Raw genomic sequence first — 24,241 nt, forward strand, 5'->3', positions numbered from 1 at the left:
CAGAATTGCGGTGTAAAAATCAAATGGGGAAAGCATCCCAAAGACGTGGGTCAACTGTTTACATTCAATCCACAGTCCACACCTAACCTAAGAATCTTAGCACACTGTAATTTCATTTCCAATAATTAAAAGAAAAGGGCTCCATTTTTTCAACAATTCTCCGCGTGCTCCGTACGGAACCTAAAACAACTCGCCGAGTGAAACAACCGAGTCACCGAGTTTATAGCTTTAATATACGCGACGACCCGTTTGGGGGCGAATCTTGAATCTTTCTTACATTTCTATATAAAAAAAACATGACTTGCTGTTCCTTGTCATGTTTATCCTGGAAATGATAGAAAAGGAGAGGAAAACAGGAAAATAGAAGAATAAAGGAAAATAATGGAGTTGAGCTTGGATTTGAGTTTGGTTTATGTACCGAAAACTATATCTGAGTTTCTGAAAGAAGTTTCGAAGATCAAAAATGGGTTTCAAAGGTTAGCCAAGATTACGGATTATCTTCAAAGATTGGAAGATGAGATGAAGAAAATCGATGCCTTTAAACGCGAACTTCCTCTTTGCATGCTTCTTCTCAAAGATGGTATTTTTAAAAAAATATATATTTTGTTTTAATTCTGAGTTTCACTTTTTTGTGGGATGTAATTTGATTTTCTTTTTTGATCTGATTATAGGGATTGAGAGATTAAAGGAGGAAGAAATACAGTGTAAGGAAATGAATGATGGATCAGTGACCGAGGAAAATGGAAGGGAAACTATGGATAACGATGGCGGTGATAAGAAAAACTGGATGAGTTCAGTTCAGCTATGGAACTCTAATTTTAACAACGTTGATCCCCACAACAAACCCAACACAGTTCCAGAACTGAAACTGGTAATGTCCAAACTAACTGTTTTCTTCTTTTTTTTTCCCTTCTTCTTTTGAATCTTATTTTAAGGGGAAAATAGTTTAAATGTTTCTGGATTTGGAATTTGACAGACAAGTGAAGAAGGAGAAGATGGGTCTGAGAGTGAGAACCCAATTGAAATTTGTAATAAGCAAAGAAAGGGAGGGGCTTTTGTTCCATTTAAGGAACAAGCTGATAAGAAAGTTTCAGGGCTTTCCCTTATGACCCCAAGTTCTGAATTGGCTTCATGTATCTTGAAGAACAATGGCGGCTGCCGAATTGGTTCAGGCTCTTCTTTATATGCACAACAAAATCAAATTAAGTTTCAGACAAAGTCACAAATCCGACACGAGGAACAACCTCAGCAGCAGAATTCTAGGAAACAAAGGCGGTGCTGGTCGCCTGAGCTCCATAGACGATTTGTTGAGGCACTTCAACAGCTTGGAGGCTCTCAAGGTTAGGCCTTTTTGATGTGTTCATTTACTTTTTTGTTTTTGTTTTTAAGTAGTAGTGGTATTTAAGTTGAATTGAAAAACCCTTTTTGTTGTCTTTTATGAACAAAGGATTGGAATCTGTTTCTTTTTGAGAAAATACATGAATCAAGATCTTTTTTCTGAAAATATTCTGATTTGAGTTCTTTTGGTATCTTTAGCTTTTAAATATGTCTGATTGGTTTGTTGTGTTCGACAGTGGCCACTCCTAAGCAGATTAGAGAACTGATGCAAGTTGATGGTCTCACCAATGATGAAGTGAAAAGCCATTTGCAGGTTAGTCTTTAGCTTATGGAATCTGCTCATCTTATCATCTTTAGTTTCTCCTTTCTGGTTTACTGATTTTGTGTGTGTGAATTTGGGTTTTATGTACAGAAATACAGACTTCATATCCGGAAACTTCCAGCTTCTTCTTCCGGGCAAGGGAATGAGCTGTGTTCAGCTCAAAATCAGTGCAATGTGAAGATGAAAGCAAGCATGTCACAGTCTGGTTCCCCACAAGGTCCCCTCCTTGGTAGTGCTTCAGCTAAAGATATGTCGAGTACCGGGGGCGACAGCATGGACACCGAAGATGAAAAATCTGATGGGCATAGTTGGAGAAGTGGGATTAAAAAGCCTGGAGAGGTTGATGTATAGTCGGATAACACTTATTCCCCATGAATTTTGCAGAAACATGGGGAGAAAAACATATTGACTTACTGAGAATAATTTAGTAAAACATCTAGAGGAATTTGAAATCAGTATTCTGTTTGAGGCACTAAGGGATTTCTAAGACATTATGCCGATATCATGGACTGGTTTAGTTTGTCTCCATGATTCAACTTCCTTCTCTGAATATGAAAGTTTGTCTAATTCCTGATGATGGATTTGTAGGAACCAAAATGACAATTTTTAAGAGTTCTTTCATTTATGTTTAGACTTAACCCTCTTTAATTTACAACTGATGTACTTTATAATATATGTGATATTTGAGGTTTGATTTGCCTGGTTGTCATGCCCTTGTGGGATATCTCCAGTGGGAAGATTAGTGAGAGACTCAGGCATTCTTTATGCTCATAATGCTCTCAATTGCAGATATCATATGATCTAATGCTCAACCACTGATGCCATGTAAAATGCCGATTTTGAGTCTTGTTCTGATTTGGTTCAATTTCGAAGTGATTTTGAAAAATCTGATAATCTTTTATTTTTTTAGATAAGTTATAAAATAAAATATATATTTAAATGATATTCAAATTCATGAGGATAAAAAAGTAAAATCATGAAGGTTAAAATAAATTTAGCGTTTCTGCTTAGGTTACTTTTGCTCGGGATGATGGTTTGAGGTAAACAAAACATAATGAAAAAGAAAGAGTTAAAGCAGTGACAGAATCTTCATTTTTGATGCACAAATTGTTTTGGATTGCTTGTGATTAGGCGTTTTGTCCTGGTAGTTTGAAGTAACTTTTTCTTACTTGCTCACCAAGAAGGCATCGATCAGATGAGATGGGTGAAAAGAATGGCATCCATTGCTCCTACTTTTTTCTTCTCAAAAAAATACGGCAAAAGTGGGAATTCAGGCCTTTAAAACATCAATAATTTCAGACCAATCAATTGGACATCAGCTTTGCATCTGCATATGTTCTTTGCATGTTATTTGTTTATCATATCAGTCCATGTATAATTTAATCTTCAACAAGAATCAGCTTTTAGAGTCCATTAAAAAAAAAAGAGTGGGGTAACTAAGGTTAAATGGCTCTCATTGTTTAGATTATCCATTTTACACAATCAGTCAAATACTAAAATGAAATAGAGAGATAGAAAAGGACAAAGCAATCGCATTCAGCATAAAAATACAATAAAGTTAATGAATGAGGGCAAAAGGATATGGTGAGCCCACGTGAAGATTTTGGTTTGAAATTTGAATTAATAATAAATAGCCCATAAACGCCACATTTTCTTGGAAATTTCGAATCTTTCTTCTATTCTCTTCCTTTTCACTTTCAATCTTTTATTTTACTAAAAACTCAATAATATATCAAACTTGTTCATCCATTTCTTCATACCATTTTGTTGTTATTATTATTAGTGACGGTGATGGGTAAATTACACAGTGATAGTAAGTTTTTATTTTAGGTATAAAAAATTGCATTTTAAGCCTTACTATTCATTTTTCATTTAGGTCACCTTCCATTAATTCAACCTTCATTTTAATTACCTAACTTTAATAAATTTTCATTTTATCTTTTATTTTTTTAAGAAATAATTTTAATTTTTTCAATTAAAAGGAAAAGATTAGGGTTTTACAGGAATTACCTCATTTTATGGAAAATAAAACTTGAGTTTTAAAATAAAATCACTATCTTTTAATTTCCTTTATTTTTCTTTTTCTTTTTAAATTAATTTTAGTTTGAAAGAACATGAGGTTTTATAGAAAAACTTTTTATTATCTTTTAATTTTTCATTTTAGAATTAATTTTAGTTTTCTCTCAACCTGGGTTTTACAAGAAAATGGGCTTTTATAGGAAAAAATTAAATTTTTACCAAAGAAAACATTTTAACATTTTAATTTCTTTTCTTTAATTTTAATTTTAATTTTTAGAATTAATATTATTTTTTCCAATAAAATTAATATTAATTTTAAGTTTATAAATTGGTCACTCAATTTTAAAAAGTTACGAGTTGCTAATTGATCTATTATTAGTATAGAAATTTATAGTTTGATCACTCAATCTTTACACCATTACTCCCTAACACGATAATCCAAGCAGTATCAATAACAACTCAAGCGCCAAACTAGCAAATACAATGTTAACCCTATGTCTCACCTCTAGCCCAACCAACTTAGCAACCTTTCATTTTTAACCCATTCACCATTTCCCCTTCAACCAAAACCATAACACAAAAAAATCCACAATCAAGCTATTCACACACTATAATCTTGAACCAGCAATCAAATATCACTACAACCACAATAAAAACAAATAAAAATTTAAAAGAAAAGCAAATAAGAAAAAAGAAGTCTCCTATTTCAACGAACCCCAAATAGGACTTAGGGAAGCAAAGGGACAAAATCAAATAAGAAAACAGAGAATTAAAATATCAAATAAAAGGAGACTTAAACATATCAAATTCAATCAAGAGTTAGTCGAAGAACTCCAACGGACAAAGGCTTAATCCAAAAGGTCAATGAGAAAGTCTTGTTGAGAAAAGGAATGTAATGCCTCAAAAATTTGAATGTCTGATTGTTAAATTTTATTATAATTAAGTCTCTATATTTGTGGATAAGTGCTCTCTTTATGTGTTTAAGATCGGGGGTTTGAGTCTTCCTTCATGAAATTTTGGTTTAACCCCTATCCTTGAATTCTCAACTTAACTTAATCTATGTCAAGAATGAGCTTGATAGTTCAATGGTTAATCTATGTCAAGAATGAGCTTGCTAGTTCAATGGTTAATCTATGTCAAGAATGAGCTTGCTAGTTCAATGGTTAAGCTTCTGTATACCTTCTGATCCTATTTTCGAGTCTCTACGTATACAATAAGGAAATATATTTTTATTTCTCTTTTTCTTTAGTTAATTAAATTAAAACTTTTTTCCCTTCTTTTTGTACGTTTTTTCCTGTTTTTTTCTTTTTCTTCTTTTCCTTTTAGCCTCCTATCATTCTTCTTTGTCCTTTAATTTTTGTAATCTTTCCGTTAAATCTTGTTGCTGTTTTGTCGGGAAGCTGCGTTATTTGTTGTCCTTTTCCTGAAAGAGTAATTGCGTAAGTTTGTAGTTGAATTTTTGTTAACGTTTGCTATCGTTCGTTCTCTTGTTGAAATCAGTTCTGCTTATCTTTGCTCGAATTCTCTACTTAATCGTTCGATTCATTTTCTTTTAGGCGAAGATCGTGAGGATAACAATTCCTAAATGCTTTAGGTCTGTGAATGTGCTATATCGTATGAAGGTAAATGTGATTTTTGAATTTGGGATTTTTGTGTTGAAGCTTTTCGATGTAACTCGATTTCGTGCGCTAAGTAGAGTGTATTGTTTAGGGAAATCATTGTTTAATTGGACAATTGGTTGTCATTTTTAGGTTTTGGGATCACCTTTGCTGCTTCTACGTCAAACCCGTACCAGGTGTGTAACGAAAACCTGAAAACTTGCGAACGATAGAGGCTGGAAAACATGGTTGTTGACACCACATCACCGTGTAACTCACTATTTTAGAATTAGAGGCACACAAGCTAGAGACACGGGTGTACGTTCAGACTGTGTAACTCACTGTTTTAGAATTAGAGACACATGAGCCAGAGACACAGGCATGTGTCCAGGCCATGTGAGATATATTTTGGATCTCGAGTCATATGGTCGTGTGCGAGGCCATGTGCTAGACCATGTAACTTACTGTTTTGAGCTACATGGTCGTGTGCTAAGCCGTGTGCGACATTGAGGTGGGCCACACAGGTGTGTTCTTGGCCGTGTGGACCACACGGGCTAGCCACCCGGCTGTGTGAATCCACATAGGCATGTGGGCCAAAAATCAAGATTTTTCCCTAGGACAGTAATGGTCGTTTGAATTGAACGTAGGCCTACCGTAGGGTCCGTATGATCTAAATTAGACAATGAAACCGTTATCTGACGATCTATTACTGGATGATCTATTATTTCCATATAAATTTTTGATATGAAATTTGATAAGCAATTGTGATGGCATTACATGAGCGTGATTTGAATTTGTACTACTGTATACTCATAATCTGTTAAATCTGCATCTGCATTGGGTTGAGAATTGTGAAAAGGAGGAAGTGCGAGCAGTTTAATAATCTGTCAAATCTGGTGGCTAAGCCACAAATATATATCTGACAATGACAATTTGTCGTATTCTGATTTGGTAGCCAAATTGCAATTATTTTGGAACGTGACACACAATCACTATGCGTTGTGTAGGGATGGATAGAGATGGTGTGCAGTGGTTAGGGGTAGGAATCTACATCTGTATCTGAAATGTTCTGCAACTGTATCTGATAACCTCTGTTTCTGTTGCTATATTTGTTTCTGGGAATTTATTGATTAATGGAAAATCGAAATCATATTTGTTAACTGATTAATTGATAATGTAAGTTACACAATGAGTTGTAAACTCATTTAGTCTGTTTGTTTGGATTACAGGTAATCCACAGACTTAAGCGGGTCAGCATGGCAAGAGCTTGGTCAACTCTCTTCTAGTTGTTTTACTGTTTTATTTAGACTTATACGATTGTGTGTTTCATATCGGATTACAATTTATAAGTTTGGATTTCCACATTTGGTTAAACTTTAAATTGTTAAAGGTTGGACTTTTCTGAAATGATTTGATGTAGCTTTCCAGACTTGGTCTTAACGTTTAGGCCGGGTATGAGATGTTAGAAGGAACATATAGGAGCTATGTGGACATTTGACGATAGTAAATAGATATCGGAGAACTTCTCCATTATCTCTTTGGGAAGTAGAGTTTCAAGCCAATTCAAGGAAAATTAAACCACAGAGTTGAAAAAGAAGAGAAAAATTCTTGCTAGATATGTTTCTTTGTCAAAAGTGGAGGATAGATACAACTATTTTGATGGTCACAATTATTCAATTTTGTTATGACTAAATTATCGACACTAAAATTGTAAATAATTAGGGATGAAATTAAATGGTCACAATTATTCAATTTTCTTGGGACCAAATTATTGACACTAAAATCATAAGTACTTGTGTCAAAATTAAATGGTCACGATTATTCAAAAAAAATGGTACGATTGAAATTTGAATTAGTCTATTCTTGAGGAAGATGAACATTGGACCAATATGCAAAAGCTTTAGGTTCCAAAATTATTCAATTTTTTTATGATCAACTTTTTTACACTAAAATAATAAACATTAGTGGCAAAATTAGATGGTCACACCAATCATTTTTTATGCCAAAATTAAATGGTCACAATATCTTTTTCTTTTGAGGCCAATATTTTCGACTCTAAAGAAAATTGTACTAAAAAAAAGTCGTCACAGAAATTAATTCTCTCATGACGAAATATCATTAACAACAATTACAAATGTCTTCACTAATGTGTATAATATTTCATAAGTTGCATTACAAAAGTTAAAGTTATTTTTACAATAATTGTTTTAAGAAATAGGTTAATTAGTTTTATATATTTAACTTTTATCTTAAAATAATACCATTGGTGAATAATTTACAAAATGTAACAAAAATTTGTTAGGCTATCACGACTTACAAAAATAAAACTCTACTTAAAATATAAACTAGTAATAGCAACAAGTAGAGGTGTATCCACAATGATCGGTGATAATTCTATTTCTAAAATAAAAACAATTGAAATATAAAGTGAAATATAAGAGAATTTTAGAAAATAAAAAACTAAATTTAAATTAAAACTTAATGAAGAAAGCAACAATTAAAAGATTTGGAAAATCAATAGGAAAAACTCTAGTTAAAGGTAAAATCTCCATTTGATGCATAAGTTCAATCATCGATGTAAGGATATTTTCAACGCTTTTAATAAATTATTTATAGTTGTTAACTCAGTACTGGGTAACCAATCTCTCCTTACTTGTTCGGTAACCAAGAGGCAGTGCATTTGGAATTATTTCTCTAACCAATAAATAATCTTGTAACTCAACGCACAAGATTTTAACTTACCAGCAACATTAATAACAAGAGAGGCCTAATTTTAACAAACAAACTTACAACAGGGTTTATTTAAACTAGATAACACATCCATACCACATAATAATAAACTAAGACAAAAATAATTTTGCAGTTCGTCACTAGTATTAAAATGAAATAAACAATTACGGATTTAATTATTCTAATTGACAAGCTAATCTTTTAAGTTATCAAATACTAACTACATATTTAACGAATTGTAATTCAACCGGAAGATCCATGAATACTAAAGAACAAAGAAGAATTAAGCACAAATTAAGTCTCAAAATTTTTGAATCAAACTTGATAATCATTTGACTTGAAAAGTGAGTTTAGAAATTCATAGAGAAAATAAAATGCAAAAAATATATACTAAGGTTGATATTTAGGTATATCCTTGGTCTTTATCTAATAATGCCTATTTATAGGGGAAAATAATATAATGGAGAAAATATAAAAGTGCCTTTAATTAAATAATACAAAAAAATTTTATGTTTTTTTTTGGCAATTTTCGCATCAAACTTCCAAGCCATTTTTGGGCACTTTCCTGAGGCTTTTTAGGCTCAAGTTGTGAAATAACTGTGTCTAGATCTTTCAGTTCTCTTCAAATTGATATGTTATGGGCCAAAAAAAGTTATGTAGAGCAAGTTATGGTCAAAATGCTGAAGTTGCGCCGTGTTGAAAGTCCAATCCGCAAAAACTTGTCAAAAATAAACTTTAAGTGTGACCCCCCACACCCAACCATCAAATCCAAATGCATGATGGCACATTACTTTGTCGAGCAACTTAAACTATCTTAGTCCAGTTATGGAATATTTAAGCTTATAGACATTGAATAATTGAAAATATCTATGACGTTCCATAATATAACATTCAATGTATTATACCTTAACTTGGTTAATTAAGTGATTTAATACCTATGAACATACATACTAATTGATACAGATAAGTGTGTAACAGGATTGCAAGTTTGTCCAAGTCACAAATTTGACCTAAGGCTTTAGATGTTCGGAAAGAAACTTGGATTTTGACACAATCTTAAACGCAAACAAATCCAAGTCAGATAAAAGAATTTGAAGAAAACAATTAAAATAAATAACTAAGATAAATAAAATAGAACAATAAATCAAAGATTAGAACAAGAAAGAAGAAAATAAAGAAGATAGATGGAAAACATGGAACGTGGCATGTAGAACTCCTAAGGAGCCTTAGAAATAAGAAGAATCCACAACCTCCTTCAAACGACTCTAATTTCCCTTCTAAGAAAGAAAACTTGACAAGAAAAAAGTTTGAAGATGATCCCCACAATCTGAAAAAATTGTTACAAAACTCTTCTAAAAGAAAACCCAAGAAAAATTCTTGAAAAGAAAAACACAAAGAGAATTTATTAACTCAAACGAGAAGTTGTTGAATAATAATGAATTGATTGTTTTGTGTACAATGTAAAGACCTTAACATAGGCTAGCTAAATAAATCTAAATAAAACTCTCAAGTATACTAGAACTCTAATTAACCTAAAAAATAAGTAGTTTTAAACTAAACTTTCTTGTTAACATAAAACTCCTAAATACCTTAAAATACTTAATAATTATCAAAATTTTTAAATAAAATAATAATAAAATAATAAGGGTGATAAATACAATATTGGAATCATATATAATAAAAATTAAGCCTAAAACCTAAACCTAATATGATTTAAACTAAAATTAAAAGTCTGAAACTCGTAATTTTGGTAATAATCCCATCCAGAGATTCTTCTTGTGCAGTCTTTGTAACAGCCCAAACTTGACCTAAACGTTATGGCCAAATCTGGAGGAATTACATCAACTTGTTTAAAAACTTTTGTCTTAGTTAAACTTAGGGTGCGTTTCGAAATACGTAAAATTTGGCAACACTCTTACAAATGTATAAAAATACTTAAGTACGAAATCACTTGTTTCAAACCCAAAATTTGAATGCAAAGCTGGGTTTTGAAAGTAATTATTTTTGGCAAAACCCTTTCTAGCTTGAAGGCAAACAAACGTTAAAACTATTTGATTATTTTCAGAAAAACACTTAAAAGGTCTCTTAATTTTTTAGCGAAAAATTTACAGAGTTTTAATTTTAAAAACCAGATTTTTAGTTATTAACCCGTGTGGTTTCGCAGTGTCATGTTTAAACACATGAAGACAAACAACAGAACAAAAACCAAAAACAAAAGTCTGAACAAGTTTACAAACCAAAATAATTAAAATGTAAACCTTCAAATAAATAAATCAACAATAATCCGAGCTCTCGAACACCGTTCGATGCTAAATTTTACTAATGACCTGGAATCTGAGAAATAAAATAGAGGGGTGAGCTACAGAGCCCAGTGTATAACGAAACTTGAATATGAAACACGCAATCACAATATACAAACTAGAGTATCACAGAGAATTTCATATCGATCAATTAAATAGAATTGATGATGTATGAATAAGCCAATGTGGTATTTTTCAAAAAACATAATGCAAATTTTCCTGAAAACTTCCTACCCAACTTCGCTACACACCAAAATAGAGTTCCCAAGAACTCGTCCATCCAAAATCACACCAACAGATAATCGTAGACAATGCCACTAGAAATTGCAATTAAAATTGCCATATCATATATGTGGTCAAGCCACCATGTTGCAGCCTAGCAGCCAGAACATAAAATGTGGATAAACCACCACATAATGCAAATCATTAAACTGCCAAAACTTCTTCCGTACCATAATATCCCAACCCCATGCAATGTGACATGGCATGCATAAACTGAACAGAATGATAAACATATTGAACATTTTTTCATATTCTTAATAGAAACCACTAAGCATGTGATTTCATGCTTCGTAAAAAGATGTATCAGAAATACAAATCACCATAAGCAGAATCGCCACAATGTCAAATGCATGGTCATATAGCTGAATCAAAACATACCATCAGAACTAATAGTATCGGATCATGCAAAGATATTTCACATATTTTAAAAACATCATACACAGAATCAGATTAACAGATACCATGTTTTCAAGCCTTAATTAAACAATATGAGCCCTACAGAAAGTTTAATTATAGATTTCAGTGTAACATCCCTTTTAGGGTCTAGTTAGAACAGTGATTTTGAGACCACAAATCTGATGAGGAAAAATTTATTTTTGCTATATTTTTATGGCCTACAATTTCACGGAAAGATTTCATGAATATTTTGTTCAAAAATTTTGACGTTTGGGCACTCAATTTAGTCAAAAGGACTAAATTGTAAAAAGTGCAAAAGTTGAGTTTTATATGTTAAAGGTATTTAATTGTTATGGAAATATAAATTAGGGGTCCTTATATGGTAATTAGACCATTAGTTAGTGATGGACAAAAATGGACATGAGATAAGTGAAATAGGATTTTTTTAAGTAAGGGCAATTTAGTCATTTAGTAAATAAATAGAATTAAAAGGGAAAAAAGATGTAAAAATTGTGTTCATCATCCTTGCTTGCTGCCAAAACTTGAAGGAAGCCATAGCTAGGGTTTCTTCACTTTCTCAAGCTCATAGTAAGTGATTCCAAGCCTCATTTTAAATGTTCTTTACGTTTTTGGAATCCTAGTAGCTTAATTTAGCTTATTTTAGCAATAATTTAACCTAGGGTTCATATTTGGAAAAATACCCATAGGTGAAATATGTTTATTTTGATGTTTTATGGTAGAATATGAAGCTAGGAATTATGTTAAACAACTTTTGCTAGTCGATTTTAAGTGAAAATGAGTATATTGACATAATCGATAAAAATACCTAATGTTCATAAGTAAGTGTTAGAGTAAGAATTTGATGTTGTCATAGAAGGGAAAAATGTTCAGAATGTTATAAACCATAAGAATAAGAGATGAAGTTTAATTTCCGAGCTTTGGGGTAAAAGTGTAAATATCAAAAGTTTAGGGGCAAAATTGTAATTTTGCCAAAATTGAGTCAAGGACTGTTTTGATGAATGTGAGTATTAAATAAGCTAAATTTGCTATTATAGATCAAGAAGAACGAAATCCGGAGCTAGGCCGGGGAAAGAAAAAGATTGAGGACTAAAGTGTTAGATTTGATCACATTTTTGTACCGAGGTAAGTTTATGGTAAATAAATGCAATATTTCAATAATTATTATTAATTATGCTATTTTTCAGCAATTATATATTTATTTCATGAAATTATTTAATGTTGACTTAAGTATGAGATGACAGAGAATCAGTGATAAAAGCCCCGTTGAAACATTGGAGTGTATTGGATACAAATGTCATGACATTTGGGTAAAGAGATCCCATGTAAGACCATGTCTGGGACATGGAATTGGCATCATTGAGGTTATGAGAGGTGCCATGTAAGACCATGTTTGGGACATGGCGTTGGCACCGAGATGAGAGGTCCCCTGTAAGACCATGTCTGGGACATGGCATGGGCACCGATATGAGAACTCCCATGTAAGACCATATCTGGGATATGACATTAGCAGTACAAGAAACATCCCATGTAAGACCATGTCTGGGACATTGCTTTGGCATGTTATTATCAGAAAAGACCCAAGTATCCTTATTATTCCAATGTGGCTCAACGGGCTAGAAAACATATTATGTTCTATGGAAGTTCGAGTAAAAGTATAATTATCAACTTCAGGTGAGTTATAAGAGTTAAGAATATGTTATGATATCAGTGAGAACCAATATTCCAGCAAGAGAAGAGTAAGTTGTAATCTTAAGCTATCTAAATAGGTAAGTAAATAAACAAGTAAATGAGAGTAAGTAAAGAGGAAACTTAAGAACATGATACTTGCATATCATTATTTGTGTTAAATGTTGTTATTTATTTACTTGTAAACTTACTAAGCTTTATGCTTATTTATTTTATTTCTTTTTATTTCATATAGTATTATCAAGCATAGTCGGGATCTTGAAGACGTCGGAGAGCGTTCACACTATCAACCACCACAACTTGGTATTTTAAGACGATAAATGTTTCGAGCTATGGCATGTATAGGGACTTAGTCATTTTGATTGTATATTCTTAAATTATGACCAAAAGATGATATGTAAATATTTGATGATGAATAGTTATTAAAATGGCTAAGTATGAAGGTGTTTTTTTGTTATAAATGTCTAGGTGATAAATTATGCATAGAAATCATGAAAAAGTAAAAATTGGTAGTGAAACAGTTTTGGGACAGCAGTAGTGACGTGACTTTGAAAAATCACCAAGGATAGTATAAAATGAATTAGAGAGTGAATGATATATATAATTAAATCTTATTGAGTCTATTTTCATAGAAAAATAACAGTGTAGACAAAGGAATTATGTATTTTGAGATATTTTCCTTTTAGTTAGACAAGGTCAAAGTGGTTTTTGGAATCCCCTGTTCTGACTTTGGAAAATCATTAAAAATTATAAAAAATAATTATGAGTTGTAATTTATATGTCTAGATTTCTTATTGAGTCTATTTTCTGTAAAAACAAGTGAGAACACCATATGAAGTCTGTACAATGAGATAATTAAATTTTAGTGATGAGAGGTCAGGACAGTCGATCAGTAAAATACGGGAGAATTTAACTAATAAACTGTACTAATTGGCTAAACCAAAAATTCTGAAACATTTATGGTAAAAATTTATATGAGTCTAGTTTTAAGGAAAATTTACGGATCTAAATTTTAAGTTTCTTAGCTCAAGTTATATTTAATTTAGTAACTACTGCGCAGGTGGACAGCTTTGCTGTGAATAGTGAAATTAAATTCAAAAGTAAAATTTTATGCTCCGAACTTTTAAGTTAAGTCAAGTAACGCCTAATGCTCGACTCCGGTAACGGTCTTGGGTAAGGGGTCTTACATTCAGAGTCAAACGGGCCTAGGTGAAAATTTTCAAAAAATGCGCCTACACGCTCGTGTGGCCCACACAGCCCAATCGGCCAGCCCGCGTGGCCCACACGACCTACACATGCCTGTGTGGCCCACACGACCCAATTGGCCTAGACTGTATGGCTCACACGGCCTATCATACGATCGTGTGGTGCCAACAACCTTAAATTTTGACTTTTTTCGATCGTTGTTTTCTCGGGTTTTCGTTACACACCTTACTGATTCTGAAACACGATGATGCGATACACCTCCAGACCCCAAAATAGCAATTGAAATAAACCAATTAGCTTTAAACATCAACACTAATTTACCGATTTGATCAAAACCATCAAATAAGAGATCCTAACACCACAGCTCAGCCCCCTTCAAGCTACTCAATTACTCACCCAAATGGAACAACTGCTTCAAAAATACTTGAACTCGTCGAAGAAACGTTGAATGCCCCACAAACTTCTCCAATAGAAGAACAAAAAGTAGAGGAAGAGTCGATAATAGATGGAATAAACAACCGTAGTACCTTACGAAAGACGTCTTCAAAGAGAATGGAAATGGACTATTTGAGAGAAGAATTAGGAAATAGAATAAACAAGAAAAGAAAACAACAAAGAAAAAAGTGGTAGAAAAACTCATAGTTGCCATAACAAGAAAAACCAAAGTGAAAATAAAGAAAGAAACAAACAAAAAAAAAGGGAAAATGGGACAAAAGAAACAAATAGACGACAAAAGAGAGAAAAGAAGAGAAAGTGGGAGACGTGTGAGGAAAATGGGGAGGAAATCCCTCATCACTAACTTTGAAAAACTACCCCACTAACTTCCACATATTAACCACTTCTTCTTTTTCTTCTGAACTCAAAACAAAAATCATCTCCACTTTGCACACATAGGATTCGAACACAGTACCTTAGGGTAAGCTAACAAACACCTTACCACCGAACCAGTAGACTCATTCTTATCATAAGTTGAGTGAAAATATTATGTATGGCAGATGATCAGGAATAGAAGTTAAGACAAAAATACCAAAAAAATTTCAAAAGTGAGATTTGAACCTATGACCTCGAACACACACATCCAAAGAACTAAACCATTGAAGCAGATACTTAACTTTACAAAATTTTTACAATCTGAACTCAAAATTTAGAGCATGACAACTCTTGGTTTCACTAACCCAATTTCTTCTAACCTGGTTTTTGGGATGTGACAATCTTCACTAAACCGGTTATAGATTGAGTTCTCGAACTCAAAATCGAGTGATTCAAAGCGTGTTTCAAATATTAGAGATAGATCTTCGAACGCTATGAATACATCTTAATCCAGAAATTCCTGGATCCCATCCAAAAAATTGTTGCAAGTTGAGTAATCTTTTCAACTTGAAAATTGACATCTAGGTTGAATTGACTTTAATACATTTCCCCATTCCGTGCATGTATCAACTAGGACTTGTAATACACCCTAATAATTTAGGTACATGCCTTTTTACAGCTAAGTCTGAAACGAACAGAAAACAAAGCAATTCCACACATTGAGTTGAGGACCAAATCTTTAGATGCTTTTAGACTCATGATCAAATCACACCCACAGCTACCTAAGCATGGAAAATAAATAATTCCACATTTTGAGCAAATAAGCTCATTGGTGCTAATCATAATTTGATTTCATTGCATAAGCACATTTAATACATAAGTATGATATTAATTAATTATAATATATTACCATGTGAAATTCGCAAAGTAAAAATCAATATTCCATAGTCTTATTTTCTTAAATAATCACAATATTATCATATTTCATGTTTCATAAATTATCTTATTAATTCACCCAGTGGGCTTTGCATTTCAATTTCACATATTAAATTATTTAATTCGTATTCACAATATCATAGAGCCCTTGGGGCATTTAATTCTTAATATGCACGGTCTTTCACATGCTTATCGAATATGCCTCATATGGTCACATATCAATTTTCCTCGGACTTTTAACTTATAATCTTACATGGCCTTTCAAATACTATTCTAGTTTTATAAACAATATCATAAATCAAATAAGTTGTATTCCATTTTCATAGTTTATTCATATTTCTTTTCTCTATTTTATATCATATCGTAGTTATACTATTGCCCCTATAAATTGGGTACAGACTCAAGATTGGATACACGAATTACACCACCAACACACCAATATAAGATGCACCCAGTGCTCATTGGTACGTTCAAAGTAATATGCGGCCAATGTTCATCGTTATAAATCAGAAATATATGCACAACACTCATTGGTATGTCCGGAGTAATACATATTGAAATAACATAATCTCACATCTAAAAAATACAAGGTTGTGGAGAGTTTGTACTACTATAATAGGGGTTGTTTCTCCACCTTTGAACCATCCCAAAATTTGTCATTTTTTTCATAAGGTAATTTTTCTCTTCTTATTTGTAATTTTTCACTTGTATCTTTTGTAGTGAAATATATTTGGTAGTGTTCGAGGACATCGGCGTAATTTGTTGAACCTCATTAATTTTTTGGTTTTTTTATTGTTTTCATTTATCTTTCAATATTTTGTAGGGTATAATTGTAGTGATATATTGTGCTATTAAATTACATTGTAGTGAGATTTTGTCTAGGAGGTTGGGTTTTAAGTAGGATTGTTTATGACTCCTCCAATATTTCCTAGAAATTAAATTTAGTGTGGTTTTATAGTACAATAATTTACTCTTTTTTAGTATATTCACACAACAAGTGGTATCAAATTTGAAGGTTATTTGAAGTATGCTCCGTGGTCGTAGTTTAAACTGATCTTCCACATCAAAAAAGATTTCCTTAAGCATACTGAAAGATTATGGCTGAAATGGTAGATAATTCAAGAGGATCCACATCTACAACATTGTCCCTGTGGGCAAGACCGATAGTGGCAAATAAGAGATTGGTATGGAGATATTTAATGACACAAGTCATTTTGGTATGTAGAAAAGTGAGATTCTAAATGTTTTCTTTCAACAAGGTCTAAACATTGCCATTGATGAAAAGAAATCAGATGATGTGAAGGAGAAAGATTAGACGATTATCAATCTTTTGGCATCTGGTACAATTCGATTGTGCCTTTCTCGAGTGTAGAGGTATGCTTTCTCAAAGGAGACTTCTACAAAAAAGTTGTGGTTGGCATTAGAAGAATTTATGTTTGAAGAAAAACAGTTAAAATAAGCTTCACATGAAGAAAAGACTATTTTGCTTCTCTTATGTTTCAGGTACCACTATGAATGATCACGTCTCTAGTTTTAATCAATTAGTCACTGATTTGGTGAATATGGATGAGACTTTCAATGATGATATTTGGCTTTGATGTTGTTAGGGTCATTTCTTACGGTGTTTAAGCTCCTTGAAATTACTCTACTTCACAGGAAGGCTGATGTATCTCTTAGTGAAGTGTGTGCAGCTTTATACAATTATGAATTGAGAAAGAAGGAAAAATAGGGAAATTCAATTAGAGATGCAGAAGCTTTGGTAGTCCGGGATCGTTCACACATTTTGAGTAGAGTACAAAAGAGGAAATCCAAGTCAAGGGGGAAACTGAGCAAAGATGAGTGTGCTTTCTGTTAAGATAAAGGACACTAGAAGAAAGATTTCCAATAGTTGAAAAATAAGGGTAAATTTTATGAAGGGAAAGCTGTAGTAGAATCAAATATAACTAAGTGTGATGATGAAGATTCATATCTCTCACTTGTTACATCGATAACTAGCCATTATGATGTGTGGATCTTGGATTCAGCTTATATATATATGTGTAATCATTTAGAGTGGTTCTTCGATTTTAAAGAACTAAAGGGTGGAGATGTCTATACAACAAACAATACTCCTTTTACCACATATATGATTGGTTCTATTTAATTGAGAAATCATGATGAATCAATCATAACTTTACATTATATTTGTTATTTGCCAGATTGGATGAAAAATCTCATTTCTGTGGGAACCTTGGAGTTAAAAGGTTTTAGAGTGAGAGCTAAAGATGGTGTAATGAAGATTATTTCCATGAATGAAAAAACACAGTCCCTTCATAAGAATTAGACTTGGAAACTAGTTAGTTTACCAAAGGGAAATAATATAATTAGACACAAATGGGTGTTTGCAAAGAAAGAAAGATTTCCTAGCCAAGATAATGTTTGTTACAGAGTAAGATTGGTGGCAAAAGGCTATGCTCAGAAGGAGGGAATTGATTAAAATGAGGTATATTCTCTAGTTGTGAAGCATTCCTCCATTAGAAATTTATTGGCTTTGGTGGCACAGTTGCATTTGGAACTAGTTCAGTTGGATGTAAAAACTATTTTTTTTACATGGAGACTTGAAAAAAGAAATCTATATGACTCAAATAGAAGGATTCAAGGTTGTTGGAAAATAAAATTTAGTGGTAAACATAAAAAATTATTGTACAAATTAAAGCAATCTATGAGGACGTTGTACAAGTGATTTGACAAGTTTATGATAGAACATAAGTTGTAACACCCTTAACCTGTATCTGTCTCCAGATTAGGGTTATAGAGTATCATCGATCAACCAGAAACCATGCAACATAAATCGTTCAGTAACTTATTTATCAGAAACCATTCAGAAGCATGCATATTGTCCCTAAGTCAAGCCCTAGAGACTCAACAAAAATATCTTATAAGCAAATCTGGACTAATTGGAAACAATTTGAAAAGTTTAGGAAAAAGATACAAAAATTAAAAACAAGGGTCACACGACCAGGTGGCCAGGCCGTGTGCCCTACATGGCTGAGACACATACCCGTGTCCTCACCCGTGTAACTCACTGATTTGCACCTTAAGCATTCAACAGGTGACACACGGCCATGTTGCCAAGCCGTGTGTCATACACGACTGAGTCACACACTCGTGTCTCTGGCCGTGTGAACCTAAAATGTAGCTTAAACAACAAATTTAGCATTTGAAGCTTACTTGGGCCTTAAGTAATTCAAATACCAATCATTTAACCGATTCAAAATACGATTAAACATACTCAAAACATGCCAAAAAAATCATCCTTAGTGCCTAACCAATGTACCCTCATTGGTACCACATTTTATGTCATCAATACACATTAACAATACATCATCCAAATCAAAGTTTAAAGTATGCCAAAATCACTCAATTTAGCCTAACATAAAGCTATTTAATACATCAAGCTTTAAGTTTCATACACATATCAAGTCTTTGGTCAAAACACATACTAACATTTAGCTTCAAACATAAACATATACTTATTACTCAATTTACATCACATTTACAAAACAACTAACAACCAAAGCCATCCTAGGTACATGCCATTACAAAATTAAACATCACCACACTTGAGATCGGGATTGTTGTTGGATGCTGAGTCGATGATCAAAAGAGAGTACCTAACTTGCGCACGGAAAACAAAACCATACCCTGAGTAAAACTCAGTGATATTTCTATAATCTGAACATTTTAAGACATGATATGATACATGAATGCTCAAATTGAATTATATGATCATACTACTATCTAAACATACAATTACAAGATATCACCATTTGAATTTTATGCATTTTATCACATTATTTCATGCTATACTCAATTTTCACAAGTATTCACATTTAGTTGGTTTAAACATATTCTCAATTCATATCACTTGCTATATAAATAGCTTTCCATAGATCAATCAACAATTTACTTATATTATGGCACAAATTAATCCACATTAAGCAAACTTCACTTATTCGAATAACCACAAGTATATCAAAAGCATTTGAATTTATTTCACAACTTTAATAATCTAACTTAAGAATATATCATATATTCTAGTGAATAAATGTATATACATGAGTAAATATAATCTTCTTTAGTAATACCTATAACCATCCTTCTTAGATGATTCATAAAACCTTACTGTATAGTCCAGTTGATACACGACACCCAATGCTTAGCGAATAATCCGCGAAAGAGTTTGCACCAACGCTAGTCGGATAAATCGAAAAAATAATTAGTGAGCCCAACTCTAGTTGGATAAACCAACAGTATTTGCGCCCAACGCTAGTCGGATAAACCGACGAATGTGTGCCCAGCACTAGTCAGATAAACTAATGAAAGTTGCACCCAGCGCTAGTCGGATAAACCGATGAAATAATTAGTGAGCGCAGCTCTAGTTGGATAAACCAATGGTATTTGCGCCCAGCGGTAGTTGAACGAATCGACGATGTCAATTACTCATTTGCAAGTCCAAAATTTTACTTTTCATAACTTAATATCACATTTCATAATTTAATAACACTTCCAATCCAATTATCTAGTAATCATACATTAATTTATTCCATAATGCCACATTCCATAAATCTCCATTCAATTGGATTAACAAATACATTAAAGATATAATAAGACATCAAGTAGTAATTATGTCAATTAAAAAAAAATTATAAAGTTTGAGTTCGGGGACTACAAACTTACCTAAAACTGAAGATGATTATTTCGCAACCTTCTCTTTTCCTCGATTTACAGTCGATCTATTCGTTTCACGATCAAAACATAATAAACTAATCTATTAACTAATTCTAACACCATATCAAGTTCAAATTCAAACCATTCTACCATTTAATTACATTGTTACTTATTTGCATTCAACATTTACCCTCAATACAATTAAATCCTCAATTATAAGTCATATTATTTAATTAAAATCAAGAAAATCCCATTTCAACTAATTATTCCACAAGGTCCAAAAAACTCATACTTTCAATTAATTCACAATTTAATCCTTGAATTTACCATTTCCATAATTAACCAAATATACATATAATTTATTAACAATCCTTAAATTCTTGAATTTTATAACTTAAAACCATGCTAATTTAATTTATAGCATTAAACTCCTTGAAAGCTAGTACTAACAAAACTCATCAAATTAATGGACTATTTGTTTAAATAATCCCTTATTCTAATCCCACTTTGCAATTTAATACTAAAACTAATTTATCACCCACTTATTTTAATTTAATAATTCAACCCCAAGAATATTTATACTCAAACTTTTAGCCCTTTAAACAAATTTCACATCTTTGCATTCAATATATATATAAACTATTTTCTAGCATTCCTTTAATCACTATAAATCACAGTTTAAACCATGTTATTTTGAATTTACAACATTTAAGTGCCTAGAAATTATTATCAACAAAAATCATTACACAATTTGACCAATTTAGCCTACAAGACTTATACTTTAATCATCACTTCAAGAACATTTAACATTAAACAAAATAACACCAAACCTTTGAATTTCTCATCCATGGTAATTTCTGCAATTATCATTCACTCTCAAAATTTCAATATGGGAAACCTAACTCATAACATTAAAGCATCAAAAACATAAATTTCATACAAAAATAATCAAATTTCACTTACCAATCTAAACATGCAATAAAGCTTCTTGGCCGAACAACCCCTTCTCTCTATCCTTATGGTTTCGAAAAGAAGAAAAAAGAAATAAAGATACTCTTTCTTGGTTTTTCTTCTCCCCACTAACTATATTTCTCCTCCTTTTATTATTAATAAAATATAACCTTTTATATTAATTTTTTTAACTTAATTAATATACTAACATAGCACATATAATACTTATAATATTTACTAAAACCGTCCACCGTCACACACTTATATAAATAATGGCTTATTTATTTAATAAGTCCCTTAATTTAGATCCACCTTATAATTTAATTTAATTTCCCACTTTTATCACTTATTTGATTTAGTCCTCATACTTTAATTAAACACTTAATACTTAGATTTATATAACTATTATACAATTCCTTCCTAAGCAAAATTCATTAAATATTTAATGAAAATAATTATAAACCCGATTCATAGAAACGAGATCCTGAAAGTACGTTTCCCGACACCTTTGACTTTCAGGTCATTACAGAAGTACATAAGAAGCAAATATGATCATTTTGTGTATTTTCGCAAGCTTCAAAATGATTCTTTGATATATCTTCTTTTTTATGTTGATGATATGTTGATAGCTTTCAAAACGCAAATAGAGATTGAGAAGCTAAAGACATAGTTGAAAAAGGAGTTTGAGATGAAGGATCTAGGAGAAGCAAAAAAGATTCTTGGCATAGAGATAACTAAAGGTAGAAGTTTGTAGAGGCTTTGTTTGACTTAGAAACAAGATTTGAGAATATTACAAAAGCGTTTTGGCATGAATAAAAAGTCAAATCCTGTTAGCACTCCTCTTGCTCCTCATTTCAAGCATAATGCCTCTATGTTGCCAAAGAATGGTGTAGAATGAGAATACTTGTAAAAGATATGTTGTTGGAAAATTAATGTATGTTATGGTATGGTAAGTAAAAGACCTGGCATTTCACAAGTAGTGGGGGTTGTAAGCAGGTATATGCATGATCTAGGAAAAGAGCATTGGTAATCTATGAAATGGATTTTTGCAATATATCCATAATATAATGGATATTAGATTGATTTTTGAGCAAGAAGATAATCAGCGCGTGGTTGGATATTGAGATTCAGACTATGATTGTGATGTGGACAAACGATGATCAACTACTAGTTATGTGTTTACTCTTGCAAAGACACTAGTTAGTTGGAAATATACTTTATAATCAATAGTTGTTTTATCTACTACAGACACGAGTATACGAAAATCACAGAGGTTGTAAAAGAGGCAGTTTGGCTTCAAGGGTTGCTTGGTGAACTAGAAATTAAGCAGAACTATGTCAAAGTACATTGTGATAGTCAGAGTGTTATTTAGTTAGCAAAGAATCAAGTTTATCATGCAAGGATGAAACACATTGATATTTGGTATCATTTTGTACGAGAGGTTCTGGAAGAATGTGGACTAAAGATCTAGAAAATTTCAACTACTAAAAATCTTGCCAATATGATGACTAAGGTTGTGACTGCGATCAAGTTCCAACTAAGTTTGGACTTGATCAATGTTAAAACTTGAAGGTTGAAATTTGAAGACACTATCAAATGTTGTTTCAACAAGGAGAGGTGGAAATTTGCTAAGGTGGAGATTTGTTAAAATAACACAACCCCACATCTAAAAAATACAAGGTCATGGAGAGTTTGTACTACTATAAATAGGGGTTGTTTCTCCACCTTTGAATCATATCAAAATTTTCCATTTTCTTCATAAGGGAATTTTTCACTTGTATCTTTTGCAATGAAATATGTTTGGTAGTGTTTGAGGACGTAGGCGTAATTTGCTGAACCTCGTTAAAATTTTGGTGTTCTTTATTATTTTATTTATCTTTCAATATTTTTTAGGGTATAATTTTAGTAATATATTATGTTGTTAAATTAAATTGTAGGGATATTTTGTTTGGGAGGTTGGGTTTTAAGCAGGACCATTTATGATCCCTCTAATATTTCTTGGGAATTAAATCTAATGTGATTTTCTAATACAATAATTTACTCCTGTTTACCCTATTCACACAAAATACACGCCCAATGCTCATTTGTGTAAATCGAAGTATCTCCGTATAATGAACCCTATGGCATACCAACTATATCCGTAACTCTATTTGAGACTGTTTAATAAGGAATCTATACTATCATTAAACATGAATTCACATATCATTCAATCATTTCATTATAATTCCATATTCATACCATTTCACAATATAAACATACATATATATATGTATATTCAATAGTTCATCAAATTATCACGTCTCGAGTTTAACTCACATTGTATGAAGTCAAGCACAATCATTATTCCATTCTTGTTATTACACTTTCATAGTCTCTATCACATTTTGAATATATGCTTTTATGTGTTAATAGAAAGTACTTTTATCGTAAACTAAATTTAGCATATTACAACTTATTTTATTTTATGATACTAATATGATTCAATACATTATGTTATAATGAAATTGATTTATGCTTAATTTACCAATTCATCTTATATATATAAACAATTATATTTACTTGTTTACTAATTTTATCAAATATCATAATCTAGGAATAGCTACACATGCTTTCGTTAATCCATTATCAATTAATATTAATCCATCATTAATGTTCAAATTCATCAAAACATTACTATCTTTATTATCAATTTCTTTTTTTATAACTACTTAGTCAATATAGGTAAAGAAAGCAAATTATATTAGCAAAAATTGATTTTTTCTATCTGCTGTCTACTATCGCCTTAGTCCCTTGATGTTTCAACTTTGTCTTTAGCTATGTTCGTCTTTTTCTATACAACAATAATCATGTAACGTACACTTAAAACATATTTTGCAGTCTTTTCACTTTAGTCCCTTATAATCTTAATATCCAAAATTCACATAACTCGTAATCCT

The 24,241-nt window shown here is 31.9% G+C and overlaps 1 protein-coding gene across 1 annotated transcript; it reads left to right on the forward strand.

The window, feature by feature from the left end:
* Nucleotides 1–169: 169 nt before the first annotated feature.
* LOC105763342 (hypothetical protein) lies at nucleotides 170–2,357 on the forward strand. Its single transcript, XM_012581541.2, has 5 exons — nucleotides 170–580; nucleotides 672–871; nucleotides 977–1,340; nucleotides 1,575–1,651; nucleotides 1,751–2,357. Exons 1-5 carry the CDS (start codon nucleotides 382–384, stop codon nucleotides 2,009–2,011), a joined length of 1,101 nt encoding a protein of 366 aa, XP_012436995.1. The 5' UTR covers nucleotides 170–381; the 3' UTR covers nucleotides 2,012–2,357.
* Nucleotides 2,358–24,241: the final 21,884 nt, after the last annotated feature.

The sequence above is a fragment of the Gossypium raimondii genome, chromosome 12 (assembly GCF_025698545.1).
Source record: "Gossypium raimondii isolate GPD5lz chromosome 12, ASM2569854v1, whole genome shotgun sequence".
NCBI classification, from domain to species: domain Eukaryota; kingdom Viridiplantae; phylum Streptophyta; class Magnoliopsida; order Malvales; family Malvaceae; genus Gossypium; species Gossypium raimondii.